The 20,162-nt window shown below is 44.9% G+C and overlaps 1 protein-coding gene across 1 annotated transcript in view; it reads right to left on the minus strand.

The window, feature by feature from the left end:
• Positions 1-20,162, minus strand: part of LOC138637623 (dynein axonemal heavy chain 5-like) — a 569,265-nt gene that overhangs the window by 14,232 nt on the left and 534,871 nt on the right. The window contains exons 97-98 of the mRNA XM_069726456.1: positions 16,227-16,418; positions 2,882-2,977 (exon numbers count right to left, since the gene is read on the minus strand). Coding sequence (XP_069582557.1) covers positions 2,882-2,977; positions 16,227-16,418 — 288 coding nt within the window. The remainder of the gene's footprint in view (positions 1-2,881; positions 2,978-16,226; positions 16,419-20,162) is intronic.

The raw sequence follows: 20,162 nt of genomic DNA on the forward strand, positions 1-20,162 counted from the left end.
CTTGGAGTCAGGAGTGGGAGGTACGGATTAGTGCAGAGGTTAGTCGAAAGTCATTTGCAGAGCGCAGCGGTCGGCTAGGCCGATAGACCGAAATGAGGGAGGAGATGTATGGGGGTGCCGCACTGTGGAGAGCTTTGTGGGTGAGAACAAGTACTTTGAATTGTATCCTGTAATGAATGGGCAGCCAGTGTAATAACTTGCGAAGAGCGGATGCATCTGAGTAATGACTAGCCAGATGGACAACCCTGGCTGCTGCATTAAGAATAGACTGGAGAGGGGAAAGTCAAGTAAGGGGGAGGCCAATTAGTAGAGCACTACAGTAGTCCAGGCGGGAGTGGATCAGGGCGACAGTGAGGGATTTTTTTTGTTGTTTCCATGGTGAGAAAAGGGCGGATTCTAGAGATGTTCTTTAGGTGTAAGCGGCACGAGCGGGCAAGAGATTGTATATGGGAGGTGAAGGAGAGATCAGAGTCAAACATAACACCTAGACAGCGCGCCTGCTGCCGGGGTGTTATTATGGTGCCACCCACGGAGAGGGAAATGTCAGATTTAGGGAGGTTAGTAGATGGCGGGAGCAGAAGAAGTTCAGTTTTGGAGAGGTTGAGTTTCAGATAAGAGAAGTCATGATGTTGGAGACTGCAGACAGACAGTCAGTGGCGTTGTGTAGTACAGCAACAACAGTATTTTGTTTTATGCAGAAACATTGGTTCATAAGGACCAGAGATTAAGTAATTAAAATAAGGATAGATTAAGATTACCAAAGGTGATATAATCTTTTATGACAATTCGAATTTGTGATCAATAAACATCTGGTTTATATTTGTGATGTATGCCCCTATTCCCTCACATCTTCTTCAGTCACTCTCCTCGACTGTCACTGCCCACCTAACTAAAATATTAAACATCTCTATTTTTTCTGCCATCTTTTCCTCTTTATTTAAATGTGCCATTATAGCCCCTCTGGTATCCTATCATTTAAAAAAAGATACATGGACCTAAACTGTTCTGCTAACTACAGACATCTGTCTCTAATCTTCCCTTCATCTCTAACATCCTGGAATGCTTGTTCCACTCTTGTCTAAAGGTACCTTCACACTCAGCGACGCTGCAGCGATACCGACAACGATGTCGATCGCTGCAGCGTCGCTGTTTGGTCGCTGGAGAGCTGTCACACAGACAGCTCCCCAGCGACCAATGATCCCGAGGTCCCCGGGTAACCAGGGTAAACATCGGGTTACTAAGCGCAGGGCCGCGCTTAGTAACCCGATGTTTACCCTGGTTACCAGCGTAAAAGTAAAAAAAACAAACACTACATACTTACCTACCGCTGTCTGTCCCCGGCGCTCTGCTTCTCTGCACTCCTCCTGTACTGGCTGTGAGCACAGCGGCCGGAAAGCAGAGCGGTGACGTCACCGCTCTGCTTTCCGGCTGACCGATGCTCACAGCCAGTACAGGAGGAGTGCAGAAAAGCAGAACGCCGGGGACAGACAGCGGTAGGTAAGTATGTAGTGTTTGTTTTTTTTACTTTTACGCTGGTAACCAGGGTAAACATCGGGTTACTAAGCGTGGCCCTGCGCTTAGTAACCCGATGTTTACCCTGGTTACCAGTGAAGACATCGCTGGATCGGTGCCACACACGCCGATCCAGCGATGTCTGCAGGGAGTCCAGCGACGAAATAAAGTTCTGGACTTTCCTCAGCGACCAACGATCTCCCAGCAGGGGCCTGATCGTTGGTCGCTGTCACACAGAACGATTTCCTTAACGATATCGTTGCTACGTCACAAAAAGCAACGATATCGTTAACGATATCGTTATGTGTGAAGGTACCTTAACCCACTATTTTTCAGATAACGCTCTCTACTTGACCCTTTACAATCTGGTTTCTTCTCTTTACGCTCTACTGAAACTGCCCTCACTAAAGTCTCTAACGATTTATCAACAGCAAAATCTAATGGTTACTACTCCTTGCTTCTCCTGGATTTCTCTGCAGCATTTGACACTGTGGATCACCAGCTCCTCCTCACTATGCTCCTCTCTATAGGCCTGAAAAAAACTGCTCTCTCTTGGTTCTCTACCTCTCTGACCGTTCCTTCACTGTATCTTTTGTTGGCTCATATTCCCCTCTTCTCCTTAATATCTGGGTTCATCAAAGCTCAGAACAGGGTCCCCTCCTCTTCTCCATATATACTGCCTTTATTGGGCAAACCACGAGCAGATTTGGTTTCCAGTATCATCTGAATGCTGATGACCCAATTACACACATCTTCTCCTGGCATCACCCCCGCCTTAGTACAAAATACCAGAGATTGTCCGCTGTCTGTAACATCATGTCCTCCCTCTGTCTGAAGCATAATATATGAAGAACTTGGCACTTAAAGGGACTCTGTCACCTGAATTTGGAGGGAACAATCTTCAGCCATAGGGGCGGGGTTTTCGGGTGTTTGATTCACCCTTTACTTACCCGCTGGCTGCAATATTGGATTGAAGTTCATTCTCTGTCCTCCATAGTACACGCCTGCGCAAGGCAAGATTGCCTTGTGCAGGCATGTACTATGGAGGACAGAGAATGAACTTCAATCCAATATTGCAGCCAGCATGCAGCCAGCGGGTAAGGAAAGGGTGAATCAAACACCCGAAAACCCCGCCCCTATGGCTGAAGATTGTTCCCTCCAAATTCAGGTGACAGAGTCCCTTTAATTGATGTGGAAAAAAAGATGATTCATTTTCAATCAACATATATGACATTTTGGTTTCAGTTTTCACGACCTTCAGATATACGGATTGCAATAGAAGAATATAGGATACAGTGCGCCTGGAAAGTGGGAATACCACTTAAGGTATGGCACCCATAGAAGTGACAAGTTGGGAAAAAACACATACTTCTGACAGTAGGTATCTCAGAGCAGTCCAAGATGGAATCTTTCCTGCATTCTCAGGGTCCTCCTTAAATTCATGCTTTAAAATCTCAAAGCTTTCCTAAAGATAATACATAAAATGCAATGGAAGGAATGAATTGCTACAAATAATTCAAACATATTTGTCTATAAAAGAAACCAAGTGTGTTTAAAAGGAATCTATCAGCAGGATTTCACCCTTAAACTGTTTATGCAGTTCTTTCAAAGACAAGTTAAGCAATACAGTTACATATTACATAGTTACTTAGGTTGAAAAAGACCTAGGTCAATGAAGTTGAACATTTCTCCACCAATTAGGCCGGCTTCACACTCAGCGTATGAAAATACGGTCCGTATATTACGGCCGTAATACGCTGAAAAGTCCTGAAAATAGTGGTCCGTAGCTCCTCCGTAGGCAGGGTGTTTCAGCGTTTTTTGCGCATGGCATCCTCCGTATGTAATCTGTATGTCATCCGTACTGCGTGTTTTTATCGCAGGCTTGCAAAACCGACATACGGATATACAAGGGATCCATGTGTTAAAAAAAAAAAATATATATATATATATATATATATGTCAGTAGACACACATATGTATATATATTAATATTTCATCCAGCGCGATATAGCAGAAAGCCGGTAATTCAATTACCGGCTTTTGCTTTCTCCTTCCTAAACCCGACATGATATGAGACATGGTTTACATACAGTAAACCATCTCATATCCATTTTTTTGCATATTCCACACTACTAATGTCAGTAGTGTGTCTATGCAAAATTTGGCCGTTCTAGCTAGTAAATTAAGGGGTTAAATGGCGGAAAAAATTGGCGTGGGCTCCAGCACAATTATCTCCGCCAGAGTAGTAAAGCCAGTGACTGAGGGCAGATATTAATAGCCTGGAGAGGGTCCATGGTTATTGGCCCCCCCCCCGGCTAAAAGCACCTGCCCCCAGCCACCCCAGAAAAGGAACATCTGGAAGATGCGCCTATTCTGGCACTTGGCCACTCTCTTCCCATTCCCGTGTAGCGGTGGGATATGGGGTAATGAAGGGTTAATGTCACCTTGCTATTGTAAGGTGACATTAAGCCAAATTAATAATGAAGAGGCGTCAATTATGACACCTATCCATTATTAATCCAATACTAGTAAAGGGTTAAAAAAATACACAAACACAAAATTAAACATTATTTTAATGAAATAAAAACAAAGGTTGTTTTAATATTTTATTGAACGCCCAATCCAATCACTGAAGACCCTCGTTCTGTAACAAAAAAAACATAATAAACCAACAATATCCTTACCTTCCGCAGATCTGTAAAGTCCAACTATGTAAATCAGTCTGAAGGGGTTAAAATATTTTGCAGCCACGAGCTTTGCTAATGCAACATTGCTCATGTCTGCAAAACCCCAGAGAATGTAGGTCAAGTAGGTCATTGACCTATATTTACCTGCATTTGCGGTGAGGCGCCCTCTGCTGGCTGTTCCTAGATCGTGGGAACTTTCCTAGAAAGCTCCCTGGCTCGAGATCATAAGAGGGCGCCCTCTGCTGGTTGTCCTCATATGAAGTCAAGCCTGGGAGCTTTCTAGGAAAGTTCCCACGATCTAGGAACAACCAGCAGAGGGCGCCTCACTGCAAATGCAGGTAAATATAGGTCAATGACCTACTTTACCTACATTCTCTGCCGTATTGTGCCGTATGTTTTGCGAGTTTTATGGACGTAGTTTCTGCGCTCTTACGTCCGTAAAACTCGCAAGTGTGAAGCCGGCCTTATACATTTTGTCACTAAACTAACTATAACCCACAATGTTATGTGTCTTGAGGAAATCGTCCAGCCCTTTTTTAAAAGCTCTTATAGTGTCTGCCATTACTACCTCTTGGTCGTGGTCGAGCATTCCACAGTATTACTGCTCTAACTGTAAAGAACCCTTTCCTGTTTAGCTGCTGGAATCGCCTTTCTTTCACCTGTAATGAGCACCCACTGGTTTCTTTTGTCTGCCTAGTGTTGCCCCCTTCTGCTTGACTGATCACCTCTATGCTGTGTTATGTTAGGTAGTGGTGTCATGGGTCAAGCAGGAGTAAGTGGCACTATGCGTGGAATAGAGCTGGAGTGACAGAGGTTTCAGACCTACAATAGCTCTTCAGCCTCATTTGCATGTCAATTCAAATGCAGATTTCTCAGTAACAGGGCACAAATTAGCCATATAGAGGTATTGCTGGACTAGTCTGTGAGCTACATGCGTAAATAAACAGTTTTGGGTGCTAAGTCCTGTAGATTCCTTAAAATGCTACTGTAAAACCAATCTGCATACAACACGGCAGACATTTCTAAACATCTGTGTAGAATTTGCAGCTTTATAAGAATTCATACAGTATCAGGAGTGGCATGTCAATTGTTGTTTTCTTGATCACTGAATATATGGCACCCAACGAGCATCGTGTATATGGTGTAGAAACAGGCAATGCTGCTAACCCCAGCGATCAGGTGATTGCTACTGTTACTGTACTGATTGTAACTGTTACTTTACACCCAGATCGGTTCTACAGTGACTGTCAGGAGGCTGTACTTCCCAATATGTCAGCCGCAGGTGAAAAACCCAATGTAAAGAACCGCACCTCGCAGCCGCCCCTGACGTCACTAATACGTCAGGGGGGTAACTGTTATGATCTGGTGGTTAGGAGCACCCGACCTGATAGTTAAACTCATACAGGACGAGCTCTGGGATGTGGGAGCTCTGCTGACCGCAAGCCCTAATCCTATCACACACACTAAAAATAGCCGTGGAGCGCTCCTGACGCTCCCTAGGCGCCTCGTCACAGCCTCAGAGCTAGCTAGCCCTAGAGATAGAAAATAAAGCCTACCTTGCCTCAGAGAAATTCCCCAAAGGAATAGGCAGCCCCCCACATATAATGACTGTGAGAAAAGATGAAAGTTACAAACGCAGAAATGAAATAGGTTTCAGCAAAGAGAGGCCAGACTTACTAAATAGACAGAGGATAGGAAAGGAATCTTTGCGGTCAGCACAAAAACCTACAAAAGACCACGCAGAGTGTGCAAAAAAGACCTCCGCACCGGCTCACGGTGCGGGGGGGGGGGCCACTCTGCATCCCAGAGCTTCCAGCTAGCAAGACAAAATCAGGATAACAAGCTGGACAAAGAAACAAAGAGCAAAAATAACAATAAGGAACTTAGCTTCTGCAGGAGAAGACAGGTCACCAGGCAGATCCAGGAGCGAACTGAACCAATGCTAAAACATTGACAGCTGGCATGGAGTAACGATCTGAGTGGAGTTAAATAGAGAAGCCAACCAAAGGATAAACCACGTCACCTGTGTAAGGAACCTTAGAAGCAGCAGCTTCACTCATAGCCACCAGAGGGAGCCCATAGACAGAACTCGCCAAAGTACCATTCACGACCACAGGAGGGAGTTCGACAACAGAATTCACAACAGTACCCCCCCTTGAGGAGGGGTCACCGAACCCTCACCAGAGCCCCCAGGCCGATCAGGATGAGCCAAATGAAAGGCACGAACAAGATCGGCAGCATGAACATCAGAGGCAAAAACCCAGGAATTATCTTCTTGACCATAACCCTTCCACTTGACCAGGTACTGGAGTTTCTGTCTCGAAACACGAGAATCCAAAATCTTCTCCACCACATACTCCAACTCCCCCTCGACCAACACCGGGGCAGGAGGATCAACGGAGGGAACCATAGGCGCCACGTATCTCCGCAACAACGACCTATGGAACACATTATGGATGGCAAAAGAAGCTGGAAGGTCCAAACGAAATGACACAGGATTAAGAACCTCAGAAATCTTATATGGTCCAATGAAACGAGGCTTAAACATAGGAGAGGAAATCTTCATAGGAACGTGACGAGATGACAACCAAACCAAATCCCCAACACGAAGTCGGGGACCAACACAACACCGGTGGTTAGCGAAACGTTGAGCCTTCTCCTGGGACAATGTCAAATTGTCCACCACATGAGTCCAAATCTGCTGCAACCTGTTCACCACCGCATCCACACCAGGACAGCCCGAAGGCTCAACCTGCCCTGAAGAGAAACGAGGATGGAAACCAGAATTACAGAAAAAAGGAGAAACTAAAGTAGCCGAGCTGGCCCGATTATTAAGGGCGAACTCAGCCAAAGGCAAGAAGGACACCCAATCATCCTGATCAGCAGAAACAAAGCATCTCAGATATGTCTCCAAAGTCTGATTAGTTCGTTCGGTTTGGCCATTAGTCTGAGGATGGAAAGCCGAAGAAAAAGACAAATCAATGCCCATCTTAGCGCAAAAGGACCGCCAAAACCTCGAAACAAACTGGGAACCTCTGTCCGAGACGATGTTCTCCGGAATGCCATGCAAACGAACCACATGCTGGAAAAACAATGGCACCAAATCAGAGGAGGAAGGCAGTTTAGATAAGGGTACCAAATGGACCATCTTAGAGAAGCGATCACAAACCACCCAAATGACCGACATCTTTTGAGAAACAGGGAGATCAGAAATAAAATCCATGGAAATATGCGTCCAGGGCCTCTTCGGAATTGGCAAGGGCAAAAGCAACCCACTGGCATGAGAACAGCAGGGCTTAGCCCGAGCACAAATCCCACAGGACTGCACAAAAGAACGCACATCCCGTGACAAAGAAGGCCACCAAAAAGATCTAGCCACCAAATCTCTGGTACCAAAGATTCCAGGATGACCAGCCAATACTGAACAATGAATCTCCGAGATAACTCTACCAGTCCATCTATCAGGGACAAACAGTTTCTCCGTAGAACAACGGTCAGGTCTATCAGCCTGAAACTTTTGCAGCACACGCCGCAAATCAGGGGAAATGGCAGACAAAATTACCCCTTCTTTAAGAATACCCGCCGGCTCCGGAACACCCAGAGAGTCAGGCACAAAACTCCTTGACAGGGCATCAGCCTTCACATTCTTAGATCCCGGAAGGTATGAAACCACAAAATCAAAATGGGAGAAAAAGAGCGACCATCGAGCCTGTCTAGGATTCAACCGTTTGGCAGACTCGAGATAAGTCAAATTCTTGTGATCCGTCAAGACCACCACGCGATGTTTAGCTCCTTCAAGCCAATGTCGCCACTCCTCGAATGCCCACTTCATGGCCAACAACTCCCAATTGCCCACATCATAATTGCGCTCAGCAGGCGAGAATTTTCTAGAAAAGAAGGCACAGGGTTTCATCACCGAGCCATCAGAACTTCTTTGCGACAAAACAGCCCCTGCTCCAATTTCAGAAGCATCAACCTCCACCTGAAAAGGGAGCGAAACATCTGGCTGGCACAACACAGGGGCAGAAGAAAAACGACGCTTCAACTCCTGAAAAGCCGCTACAGCCGCAGAGGACCAATTGACCACATCAGCACCTTTCTTGGTCAAATCAGTCAACGGTTTAGCAATACTGGAAAAGTTAGCGATGAAGCGACGATAAAAATTAGCAAAGCCCAGGAACTTCTGCAAGCTCTTCACAGATGTCGGCTGAGTCCAATTGTAAATGGCCTGAACTTTAACAGGGTCCATCTCGATAGTAGAAGGGGAAAAAATGAAACCCAAAAATGAAACCTTCTGAACTCCAAAGAGACACTTTGACCCCTTCACAAACAAGGAATGCGCACGAAGGACCTGGAACACCATTCTGACCTGCTTCACATGAGACTCCCAATCATCCGAAAAGACCAAAATCATCCAAATATACAATCATAAATCTATCCAGGTACTCTCGGAAGATTTCATGCATAAAGGACTGAAACACAGATGGAGCATTAGAAAGCCCGAATGGCATAACCAGGTACTCAAAATGGCCCTCGGGCGTATTAAATGCTGTTTTCCATTCATCACCCTGTTTAATTCGCACAAGAATATACGCCCCTCGAAGATCTATCTTGGTGAACCAACTAGCCCCCTTAATCTGAGCAAATAAATCAGACAGCAGCGGCAAAGGGTACTGAAATTTGACTGTGATCTTATTAAGAAGGCGGTAATCAATACAAGGTCTCAAAGAACCATGCTTCTTGGCCACAAAAAAGAACCCTGCTCCCAATGGTGACGACGACGGACGAATATGACCCTTCTCCAAGGATTCCTTTATATAACTCCGCATAGCGGCGTGCTCTGGCACAGATAAATTAAACAGACGGCCCTTAGGAAACTTACTACCAGGAATCAAATTAATAGCACAGTCGCAATCCCTATGAGGAGGTAGGGCACCAGATTTGGGCTCTTCAAATACATCCCGGTAATCTGATAAAAACTCAGGGACTTCAGAAGGAGTGGAAGGCGAAATTGACAGCAATGGAACATCACCATGTACCCCCTGACAACCCCAGCTGGACACAGACATAGATTTCCAATCCAATACTGGATTATGGACCTTTAGGCATGGCAACCCCAAAACGACCACATCATGCAGATTATGCAACACCAAAAAGCGAATATCCTCCTGATGTGCAGGAGCCATGCACATGGTCAGTTGAGTCCAGTACTGAGGCTTATTCTTGGCCAAAGGCGTAGCATCAATTCCTCTCAATGGAATAGGATACTGCAAGGGCTCCAAGAAAAAATCACAGCGCCTGGCAAACTCCAAGTCCATCAATTTCAGGGCAGCGCCTGAATCCACAAATGCCATTACAGAATAGGACGACAGAGAGCAAATCAGAGTAACGGACACAAGAAATTTAGACTGTACCGTACCAATGGTGGCAGACCTAGCGAACCGCTTAGTGCGCTTAGGACAATTGGAGATAGCATGAGTGGATTCACCACAGTAAAAACACAGCCCATTCCGACGTCTGTGTTCTTGCCGTTCAGCTCTAGTCAAAGTCCTCTTATCCCTCTATTGAGATGCATTAATACTTTGGGCCAGCTGTACTGTTATGATCTGGTGGTTAGGAGCACCCGACCTGATAGTTAAACTCATACAGGACGAGCTCTGGGATGTGGGAGCTCTGCTGACCGCAAGCCCTAATCCTATCACACACACTAAAAAATAGCCGTGGAGCGCTCCTGACGCTCCCTAGGCACCTCGTCACAGCCTCAGAGCTAGCTAGCCCTAGAGATAGAAAATAAAGCCTACCTTGCCTCAGAGAAATTCCCCAAAGGAATAGGCAGCCCCCCACATATAATGACTGTGAGAAAAGATGAAAGTTACAAACGCAGAAATGAAATAGGTTTCAGCAAAGAGAGGCCAGACTTACTAAATAGACAGAGGATAGGAAAGGAATCTTTGCGGTCAGCACAAAAACCTACAAAAGACCACGCAGAGTGTGCAAAAAAGACCTCCGCACCGGCTCACGGTGCGGGGGGGGGTAGGCACTCTGCATCCCAGAGCTTCTAGCTAGCAAGACAAAATCAGGATAACAAGCTGGACAAAGAAACAAAGAGCAAAAATAACAATAAGGAACTTAGCTTCTGCAGGAGAAGACAGGTCACCAGGCAGATCCAGGAGCGAACTGAACCAATGCTAAAACATTGACAGCTGGCATGGAGTAACGATCTGAGTGGAGTTAAATAGAGAAGCCAACCAAAGGATTAACCACGTCACCTGTGTAAGGAACCTCAGAAGCAGCAGCTTCACTCATAGCCACCAGAGGGAGCCCATAGACAGAACTCGCCAAAGTACCATTCACGACCACAGGAGGGAGTTCGACAACAGAATTCACAACAGGTAACACGATATGGTCTCCCCACTGGGGATATATAATGTAAGCGCGGCATAGATTTACACAGACACCCCTGTCCACACAGTCACATGGAGGCACGGGGATTGAGAGAGGGTGGCCCACACATCTGGCAGGGGTTCATCCTGCTAAGAAGACCTTTGTACAAGCGAAGCTGCTGGGAGTGGGAGCTTTCTCACTTGGGGCTGGTAAAGCTAGACAACCTACTAAGCCAGGTGTCCTGTCTCTGCTTCACACGGATATGAAATAATTGATTGGCATGAAATTATATCCCCCATATTCTTCACACATCTCCTTTAGACTACTGCAGTCAATTGTACAACACTGTTTCATAGCTGAGTGTGATCCTGTTTCCAAGAGATCTAATGACACAAAAATTTATCTAATCTCAGAAAGCCTGCCCTCCCCCTCTGCCTTTCTGTCCTTCTATTGTAGTACAGTGTTAGTGACACCACCAAACACAAGAAGAAAAACACCTACAGTACAGAGCAGAGTTTGGACACACCTTCTCATTTAAAGATTTTTCTGTATTTTCATGACTATGAAAATTGTAAATTCAAACTGAAGGCATCAAAACTATGAAATAACACATGTGGAATTATACTTAACAAAAAAGTGTGAAACAACTGAAAATGTCTTATATTCTAGGTTCTTTAAAGTAGCCACCTTTTGCTTTGATGACTGCTTTGCACTTTTTTGTTAAGTATATAATTCCACATGTGTTAATTCATAGTTTTGATGCCTTCAGTGTGAATTTACAGTTTTCATAGTCATGAAAATACAGAAAAATCTTTAAATGAGAAGGTGTGTCCAAACTTTTGCTCTGTACTGTACGTCATCCGGGAAGTGAGATATATTGTAGATAGTAGGCACATCCTTTAAATCTTTCCCTTATCAGCCAATTTTCATTTTAGCAGGGTTTTTTCTTCCATCCACATAGATGTATGAGGGCTTGTTTTTTGTGCGATGAATTGTGGTTTTAAATGAATCCAATCATTTAAACCATTTGACCAGTGTACCTTCTTCCACATGCTAGCTGTGTCCCCTACATGGCTTTTTGCAAACTGAAAACACGACTTCTTATGACTTGCTTTTCAAAAATGGCTTTCTTCTTGCTACTTTTCCATAAAGGCCAGATATGTAGAGCATACGACTAAGGGTATGTGTCCACCTTCAAGATGGCTGGCAGTTTTGTCAGAGCGGCAAACCCGCTCTGCGCTAAGCTCCGCCGCCTTCTGTGACGCGATGATGCCGGATGTGTTCATAGCACACATCCGGGATCATCGCACCCCACACATAGGGCCCTGTGTTATACCTTGCGGCGACGCAGCGTCGCCACAAGATATACGGACATGCTGTGATCTTAAAAGACACGCCGCATGTCTGGAGTCGCAGGGCCGCCGGGTGCGTGTTACCACGCATAGTGGAGACGGGATTTCATTAAATCCCCTCCACTATGCTGTAACATCTGGACGCTGCGTGTTTGACGCTGCGTTTCTATGCAGCGTCAAACACGCAGCGTTTCCTGATTGTGGACACATACCCTAAGGCTATGTTCACACATAGCGTCCTGTCCCTGCGGGATTTACTCCTACTATGGATGCTGCATATGGAGCAATATGCAGCATCAATAGTAATGTTAAAAATAATAAAATCATGATATACTCACCCTCTGATGTCCCGATCTCCTCGGCGCTGCAGGCGGCGGTCCGGTTCCAAAGATGCTGTGCGAGAAGGACCTTTGTGACGTCACGGTCATGTGACCGCGACGTCACCGCAGGTCCTGGTCGCATAGCAAACCTGAGACCGGATGGCCGCGTGCAGCGCTGAGACTTCAGAGGTGAGTATATCATGATTTTTTATTTTAATTTTTTTTTTTTTTACTCAAATATGGTTCCCGGAGCCTGGAGGAGAGTCTCCTCTCCCCCACCCCGGGTACCACCCGCACATTATCCGCTTACTTAAGCGGATCAATGCATTTCTATGGGTGCAGAATCGCTGCGATTCTGCACAAAGAAGTGACATGCTGTGGGTTGTAAACCGCTGCGTTCCCGCATAGTTTTTCCCGCAGCATGTGCACAGCGGTTTGCGGTTTCCATAGGGTTTACATGTTACTGTAAACGCTATGGAAACTGCTGCGGACCCGCAGCTGCAAAATCGCCGCGGTTCCATGGTAAAAACCGCAATGTGTGGACATAGCCTAGTTGTCCTGTGGACAGATTCTCCAACTTGAGCTGAGGATCTCTGCAGCTCCTCAAGAGTGACCATGATCATCTTGGCTACTTCTCTAATTAGTGCTCTCATTACTTGGGATGTCAGTTTAGGTTGATAATTTTGTCTTGGTAGATTTGCAGGTGTTCCATACTGCTCCCATTTTTGGATGATGGATTGAACAGTGCTCCAAGAGATGTTAAGATTTTTTTCTTTTTTTTTTATAACCTAACCCTACTTTACTCTTCACTACTTTATCCTTGGCCTATCTTGTGTAGTCCTTGGGTTTCATGATGCTTTTTTATCCCTAATGTTCTCAAACAAACCTCTGAGGCTTTCACAGAACAGCTGTAGTTTTAGGCTGGGTTCATACTTTGCGGTTTTTACCGCGGAACCGCCGCGATTTTGATGCTGCGGGTCCGCAGCAGTTTCCATAGCGTTTCCATTTACATGTAAACCCTATGGAAACCGCAAACCGCTGTGCACATGCTGCGGGAAAAACCGCGCAGAAACGCAGCGGTTTAAAACCCGCAGCATGTCAGTTCTTTGTGCAGAATCGCTGCGATTCTGCACCCATAGGAATGCATTGAACTGCTTACTTCCCGCATGGGGCTGTGCCCACGTTGCGGGAAGTAAGCGGCTAATGTGCGGTTCCTACCCGGGGTGGAGGAGAGGAGACTCTCCTCCAGGCCCTGGGAACCATATTTGGGGTAAAAAAAAGAATACAAATAAAAAATCATGTTATACTCACCTCTCAGCGCTGCACGCGGCCGTCCGGTCAGAGTTGCTGTGCGAATAGGACCTGCGGTGACGTCACGGTCACATGACCGTGACATCACGAAGGGTCCTTCTCGCATAGCATCTTTGGAACCGGACCGCCGGGTGCAGCGCCGAGGAGATCCGGACATCAGAGGGTGAGTATAACCAATTTTTATTATTTTTAACATTACTATTGATGCTGCATATGCAGCATCAATAGTATAGGCGGAAACCCGCAGCGGAAACCGCGGAACAAACCGCGATAAATCTGCAGGGAGAACCGCAGCGGTTTTGCCCTGCAGATTTATCAAATCCGCTGTGGGAGAACCCGCAGAGGGACGCCGCAAAGTGTGAACATGGCCTTATGTGCACACGATGCAGATTTAGTGCAGAATTGGTGCAGAACTGCAGCAGATTTTTCTGCTGCAGAAACGCTGCAGAACTGCACTGTGATTTACAGTACAATGTAAATCAATGTGAAAAGAAAAAAGCTGTGCACATGGTGCAGAAAAATCTGCGCAGAAACGCTGCAGATTTCAAAGAAGTGCAGTTCTGCAGCGTTTCTGCGCAGATTTTTCTGCACCATGTGCACAGCTTTTTTCTTTTCACATTGATTTACATTGTACTGCACGGAAACTGCACAGAAACTGCATAGAAACTGCATAGAAACTGCACAGAAACTGCATCAAATCTGCAGATGCAGATTTAGTGCAGAAAATTCTGCACCACATTTCCTACGTGTGCACATAGCCGAGAATAAACTACACACAGGAATGCAATTTACTAATTATGTGACTTCTGGAGGTAATTAGTCATTCAGGACTTTATATAGGGCTGTCAGACTACAGGGAGCTTAATACAAATGCACGTCACAATATCCAGATTAAGATTTTTAAAAAGTTAGAAAATCATGTATAATTTCCTTTACATGTCACAAATACTTGCTACTTTGTGTTGCTATATCACATATAAAATTCATCCCAATAAAATATATTTAATTGTGTGGGTGTAATGTGAAAAAATGTGGAAAAGTTTACAGGGTATGAATAGTTTTTCAAGGAACTGTAGCTACAAGTAGTAAAAAGTCACAAACTCTCACCAGTCAAATTCCCAGTCACTAGTGTCTCAGAACATTATAACAAATTGCATGGTTGTGTGCCACAAAGTGTAAAATTATCTGTGAAGAATATTGGAGAGAGAGACAGACATTCCATTTCAATCATTTGTATCTTATTTGCATGGGATTATAAAACCCCTTCAGTGCGCAGTTGTACCAGAACAACTAGCAGCAGCAAAGGGCTGGAGAGTCAAAGGGCTGTGAGTGACAGATCTCACAAATGAACCAACTCAGAGCAGAACAAAAGGCTTGCTGCCATGTGGATACCATGCGGTCAAAATTGTGTTGTTAACTTTGTCAACTATGATTCAATAAGGCGTTATGGAGATACACACAATGTATGGCTAGGATGTATAGTATTTCTGAGATCCCCAGACTGAACCGAATGCTTTCCAGGGTCTCAATCTGTTCTAACAGCCAGAGGTATGGTGACACATAGAACAGCTACTAGAGGCCAGGTAGTAAAGCTGTGTTTGGTCTTAACGTGTAGCAGGGGCCGTGCCGGATCCCATGAACCACCACCACCCTAGAATCGTACAGAAAGGAGTTATAATCTTTCCTAGGTTTTGGGAGATTTAGCTACAAAACTCCGGGGGAGGGGATTTAGATTCAGCCGGGAGGGCAGTAGGGGAGTGAACCAAAGGGGATAAAATCTAGCGTAAGGCCATGTGGTCTGTCTCTCTCTCTGATGTATGTGATCCATTTCAAACGGGGAGGTCACATCGAGTAACAAGCTATGAAGGACCTAGGACCCAGCTGGAAGCCGATGCCTCCTGAGGCCCAGTGCACACCTGGTTGGACGTCACACTGGTAGGTGACATGATCCATTTGCTTATATATTTTGTACTATACCCTCTATTTGCATATCTGATCATTATATGCATAACCTTTGTGTATATAGTGTATTGTCTAGTGTGCCCTTAAGGCGATTATATAATTTAACCCTGGGCTGTTCTTTTATCTAAATCCAAGAATCCACATGTCCATTTCTCGGTTTAACTTCCTATGTTACCGGGGCTGGTTTCTGGTCCAATATAATCCAATTAACGTACCAGGCTTGTAGAGAACAAGGAACTGGTGGCAGTTCTACCGGGCTGATAAGATTCTGTTTTACTGGGGCTAGTGAAAGGGGCCTCTCAGCCTGTAATGGTTGTGGTAGAGTGTGCTGCCACGTCAGTGACTGTGTGGCTGTGTGACTCCTCTCACTCCCTGGACCTTCCTGAGCCCATGTGGACAGAGAGTGTCTGTGTAAAACTGTGCCAAGCTGACCTTACGTGCCCTCCGGGGGTGCAGAGCTTCACATTGGTACAAGTTTGGAGACCTTATGTGATCCCGCTGATGTAATATTAATATCATGCAGGGTGGCGAGGTGAGGATCCATCACATTACTAAATGAGATGAGATCAAACATCTTATTTTTAAATAAACATAATATCAAAGCTCCATTATTGATTCAAGAACTTATGCATAACTCAGATATTGCTACTATTTTTTGTTTCATAATATCATTAATTTACAGTTGCATGTTTACATACCATTAATTCTGCACAGCCAAATGTCATTGTGCCTGGACAATTCCAGCCTCCACCATACAATGTTCTAAAGCGAATGGCACCATGCAAGAAACAGAGATTGTGTAGAAGAGGAGGCCACTCTGGGCGGGAACTTGCAGCTAGCACTTCATGATTAACTAACTTCCAAGAACGAATGATCCCACGCCTTATATTCTGTAACATAAGAATAAATAAATATCATAGGAAACAAAATGCAAACAGTTTCTATTAGAAATTGCTAAAAAGAACGGCATTTTATGTTATTGTTCTAGGAATCCTCTACTAATATAGGCCCTTCTGCATATTGGAGAGCATACCCTAGAAAAGACTTGTGTAAAATCCTGCATCTTCAAATCTCACACTCAGAAGACTTTAACAGACCAGTGTGTAAGACAGAATCGGGATATGGTGGCAAATAAAAAGTTACATTCACGTCTGAGGACAGTATTTTAATCTACTATATAATTGTCTAAGGGCCACTTCCGTCTTTCTGCCTGTCTGTCCTTCTGTCATGGATATTCATTGGTCGCGGCCTCTGTCATGGAATCCAAGTTGCTGATTGGTCGTGGCAAAACGCCCACGACCAATCAGTGACGGGCGCAGTCCGGCGGCAACATGGCCGCTCCTTCCTCCCTGCAGTCAGTGCCCGCTGCGTACTCCCCTCCAGTCAGTGCTCACACAGGGTTAATGGCAGCGCTAATGGACCGCGTTATGCCGCAGTGTAACGCACTCCATTAACGCTGCTATTAACCCTGTGTGACCAACTTTTTTACTATTGATGCTGCCTATGCAGCCTCAATAGTAAAAAGATCTATTGTTAAAAATAATAAAAAAATTAAAAATCATCATATTCTCACATTCCGGCGCCTTTCCCGCTCCTCGCGACGCTCCGGTGACCGCTCCATGCAAGCGGCAGGTTCCGGTGGCAAGGATAGTATGCGACAAGGACCTGCCATGACGTCACGGTCATGTGACCGTGACGTCATCACAGGTCCTGCGAGAAAGACCTGCCATGACATCACGGTCATGTGACCACGACGTCATCACAGGTCCTGCGCCCATACCAACCCTGGGCCGGAAGCTGCCACACAGGGCCAGGACTTCAACGGAGGGTGAGTATATGTTTATTTTTTATTTTAAGTCTGTATACTACAGGGCTCTGTGCTGTATACTCCATCGCTGTGCAATATACTACGTGGCTGGGCAATATACTATGTGGCTAGGCAATATACTACGTGGCTGGGCAATATACTACGTGGCTGGGCAATATACTAAGTGGCTGGGCAATATACCACGTAGCTGGGCAATATACTATGTGACTGGGCAATATACTACGTGACTGGGCAATATACTACGTGGTTGGGCAATATACTACGTGGACATGCATATTCTAGAATACCCGATGCGTTAGAATCGGGCCACCATCTAGTTTAGTAATAAACACCTTCAGTATTCGTGTATACATATAAAAATAGAATGTACGGTATATGAAATGTGGAATTAAAATAGAATATTAAAAAGTGCACTTTAAATGGACTATTAAAATGTATAATTTAAAACATTCACATTTTTGTCAATTATAAAATATAAACCTTAAAGTCGCGGTCATTTTCTCTCCCTAAACCCTTTTAATTATGTATATGATGTAGTACAAATATATTAAAAATCCCAAGCTGCTAGCACAACAGAGAAATATAACAGGTCTTCAGCTTTCCCAGCTCCCACATTGTAGGGCGCTGCTACTTTTCCAATTTTTCCAAGTTTTCAGATCATGTAGGCCAGTAGAGAAGCAGAGCAGCGCTGGAAACTGGGGAACATAGCGGTCAGGCCTGTCCCACACGTCCAGATAATTCTGATACCGGAAAAATCGGTACCGGTGTTATCCGTGTCTGTGTGCTCACGTGGCACATCAGTGTGGCACACGTGCAGCAGCCGTGTGCCGTCCGTGTGCCGACTGGGTACCACACGCACCGTGCAGGAGACAGCGCTAGAGTTAAGCGCTGTCCCCTGCTTTGGGTGCTGAATCCAGAATTCATTCCTTCTTCCCAGCAGCGTTCACTGGAGAGAAGGAATGAAAAATCATTTTTTTAAAATTTTTTTGTTGTTAAAATAAAGTTCCCGGTAATCTCCCCCCTCCCACCCCCAGCGAACGCTGCTGGAGAGAAGAAATGAATAGGGCTTCAGCACTACAAGCTGGGGGGGACAGCGCTTACTGTAGCGCTGTCTCCTGCACGGCACAGCATCCGTGTGCGGTACGTGTTTTACACGGACCCATTGACATTAATGGGTCCGTGTGATCCGTGCGTTCCCACAAACACTGACATGTCTTCGTGTTTTTCAAACGGACACACGGTCCGTGAAAACACGCTGACATATGCAGATACACATTGATTTTAATGTGTCTATGTGAGTCAGTGTCTCCGGTACGTGAAGAAACTGTCACCTTACTACAGGAGCCACTGACGTGTGAAACTGGCCTCAGAAAGGAGGGTTTACAGAGACCACGTCTTTAAAGGAGTATTCACATCTCTAAGATCCTATCCCAATATGTAGTAGGTGTAACAATAACAACAATATTGGCAAATACCTCCAAATAGAAATGTAGTATAGTTCTTCTGAATCGCTATGTATGAGTGTTCTTAACCATGGATACCTAAGGCTAGGTTCATATTAGCGTATTTGTGCGCAGCATATCATCTGCATGCCAAAACACATTTAAACGTATGCTTACGCTGCATTTATCCGCATCAGCTTACACATGTCGCCAAAAAAAAGCTGCGTTGGTATTCGTTTGAGTTGTTTATGCGCATGCGTTCGATATTTCCAGGAGGGTGTGTCTCAATCAGTTCCTGGACATGCGCAATCCGAAGTACGCAAATGCCTAGAACGCATGCGTACGAATGTCCCTGCATACTAATGCGTTCCCATAGACAGTAATGCACTGTTTTGACACACTCATCCCCATGTGCTTTCCTGCGCATATTTGACGCAACAAAAAATGCAACATGTTGCGTTCGGCGGGCACGGCGAAACAACGCATGCGGACGCATCCACATACAAACTAATGCCAAAGCATGTCCCTACGTATACAATGTTAAATATAGGTACGCAAGATGCATGCGGATCTGTACACAGGCATACGCTGCGCACAGATACGCTAATGTGAACACAGCCTAAGTTACTGCAATGCCTTGCACATGGGGTAAACAATATAACAAATCAGAAGAACTATGCTACATATACAGCTATGGCAAAAACTAAAAGACCACCACATCAAAACCCTGTCACGGGCAGCCCAATCTCCACGGGCAGCCCAATCTCCAGACCTGAACCCCATTGAAAACCTCTGGAATGTAATCAGGAAGATGATGGATAGTCACAAGCCATTAAACAAAGAAGAACTGATTACATTTTCGCGCCTGGAGCAGTGTGAAAGACTGGTGGAAAGCATGCCAAGACGCATGAAAGCTGTGATTAAAAATCATTGTCATTCCACAAAATATTGATTTCTGAACTCTTCCTGAGTTAAAACATTAGTATTGATGTTTCTAAACGATTATGAACTTGTTTTCTTTGCATTATTTGAGGTCTGAAAGCACTGTTTTTTTTTTTTTAATTTTGACTATTTCTCCTTTTCATAAAAAAAAATACAAAATTTGTTGCTTGGAAATTCGGAGACATGTTGTCAGTAGTTTATAGAATAAATGAACAATTTACATTTTACTGAAAAATATAGTTATAAAGAGAAAAATCAGACAAACTGAACATTTTGCAGTGGTCTCTTAATTTTTGCCAGAGCTGTATAATTGGAGATACAGTATATGCCAATATTATTACTATTACACCTACTACATATTGAGATAGGAAGTTGGAGATGGGAATTCCCCTTTAAGGTTAAATCTAAGTATTTTTACAGCA

This window comes from Ranitomeya imitator, chromosome 5, assembly GCF_032444005.1.
Source record: "Ranitomeya imitator isolate aRanImi1 chromosome 5, aRanImi1.pri, whole genome shotgun sequence".
Taxonomy (NCBI): Eukaryota; Metazoa; Chordata; class Amphibia; order Anura; family Dendrobatidae; genus Ranitomeya; species Ranitomeya imitator.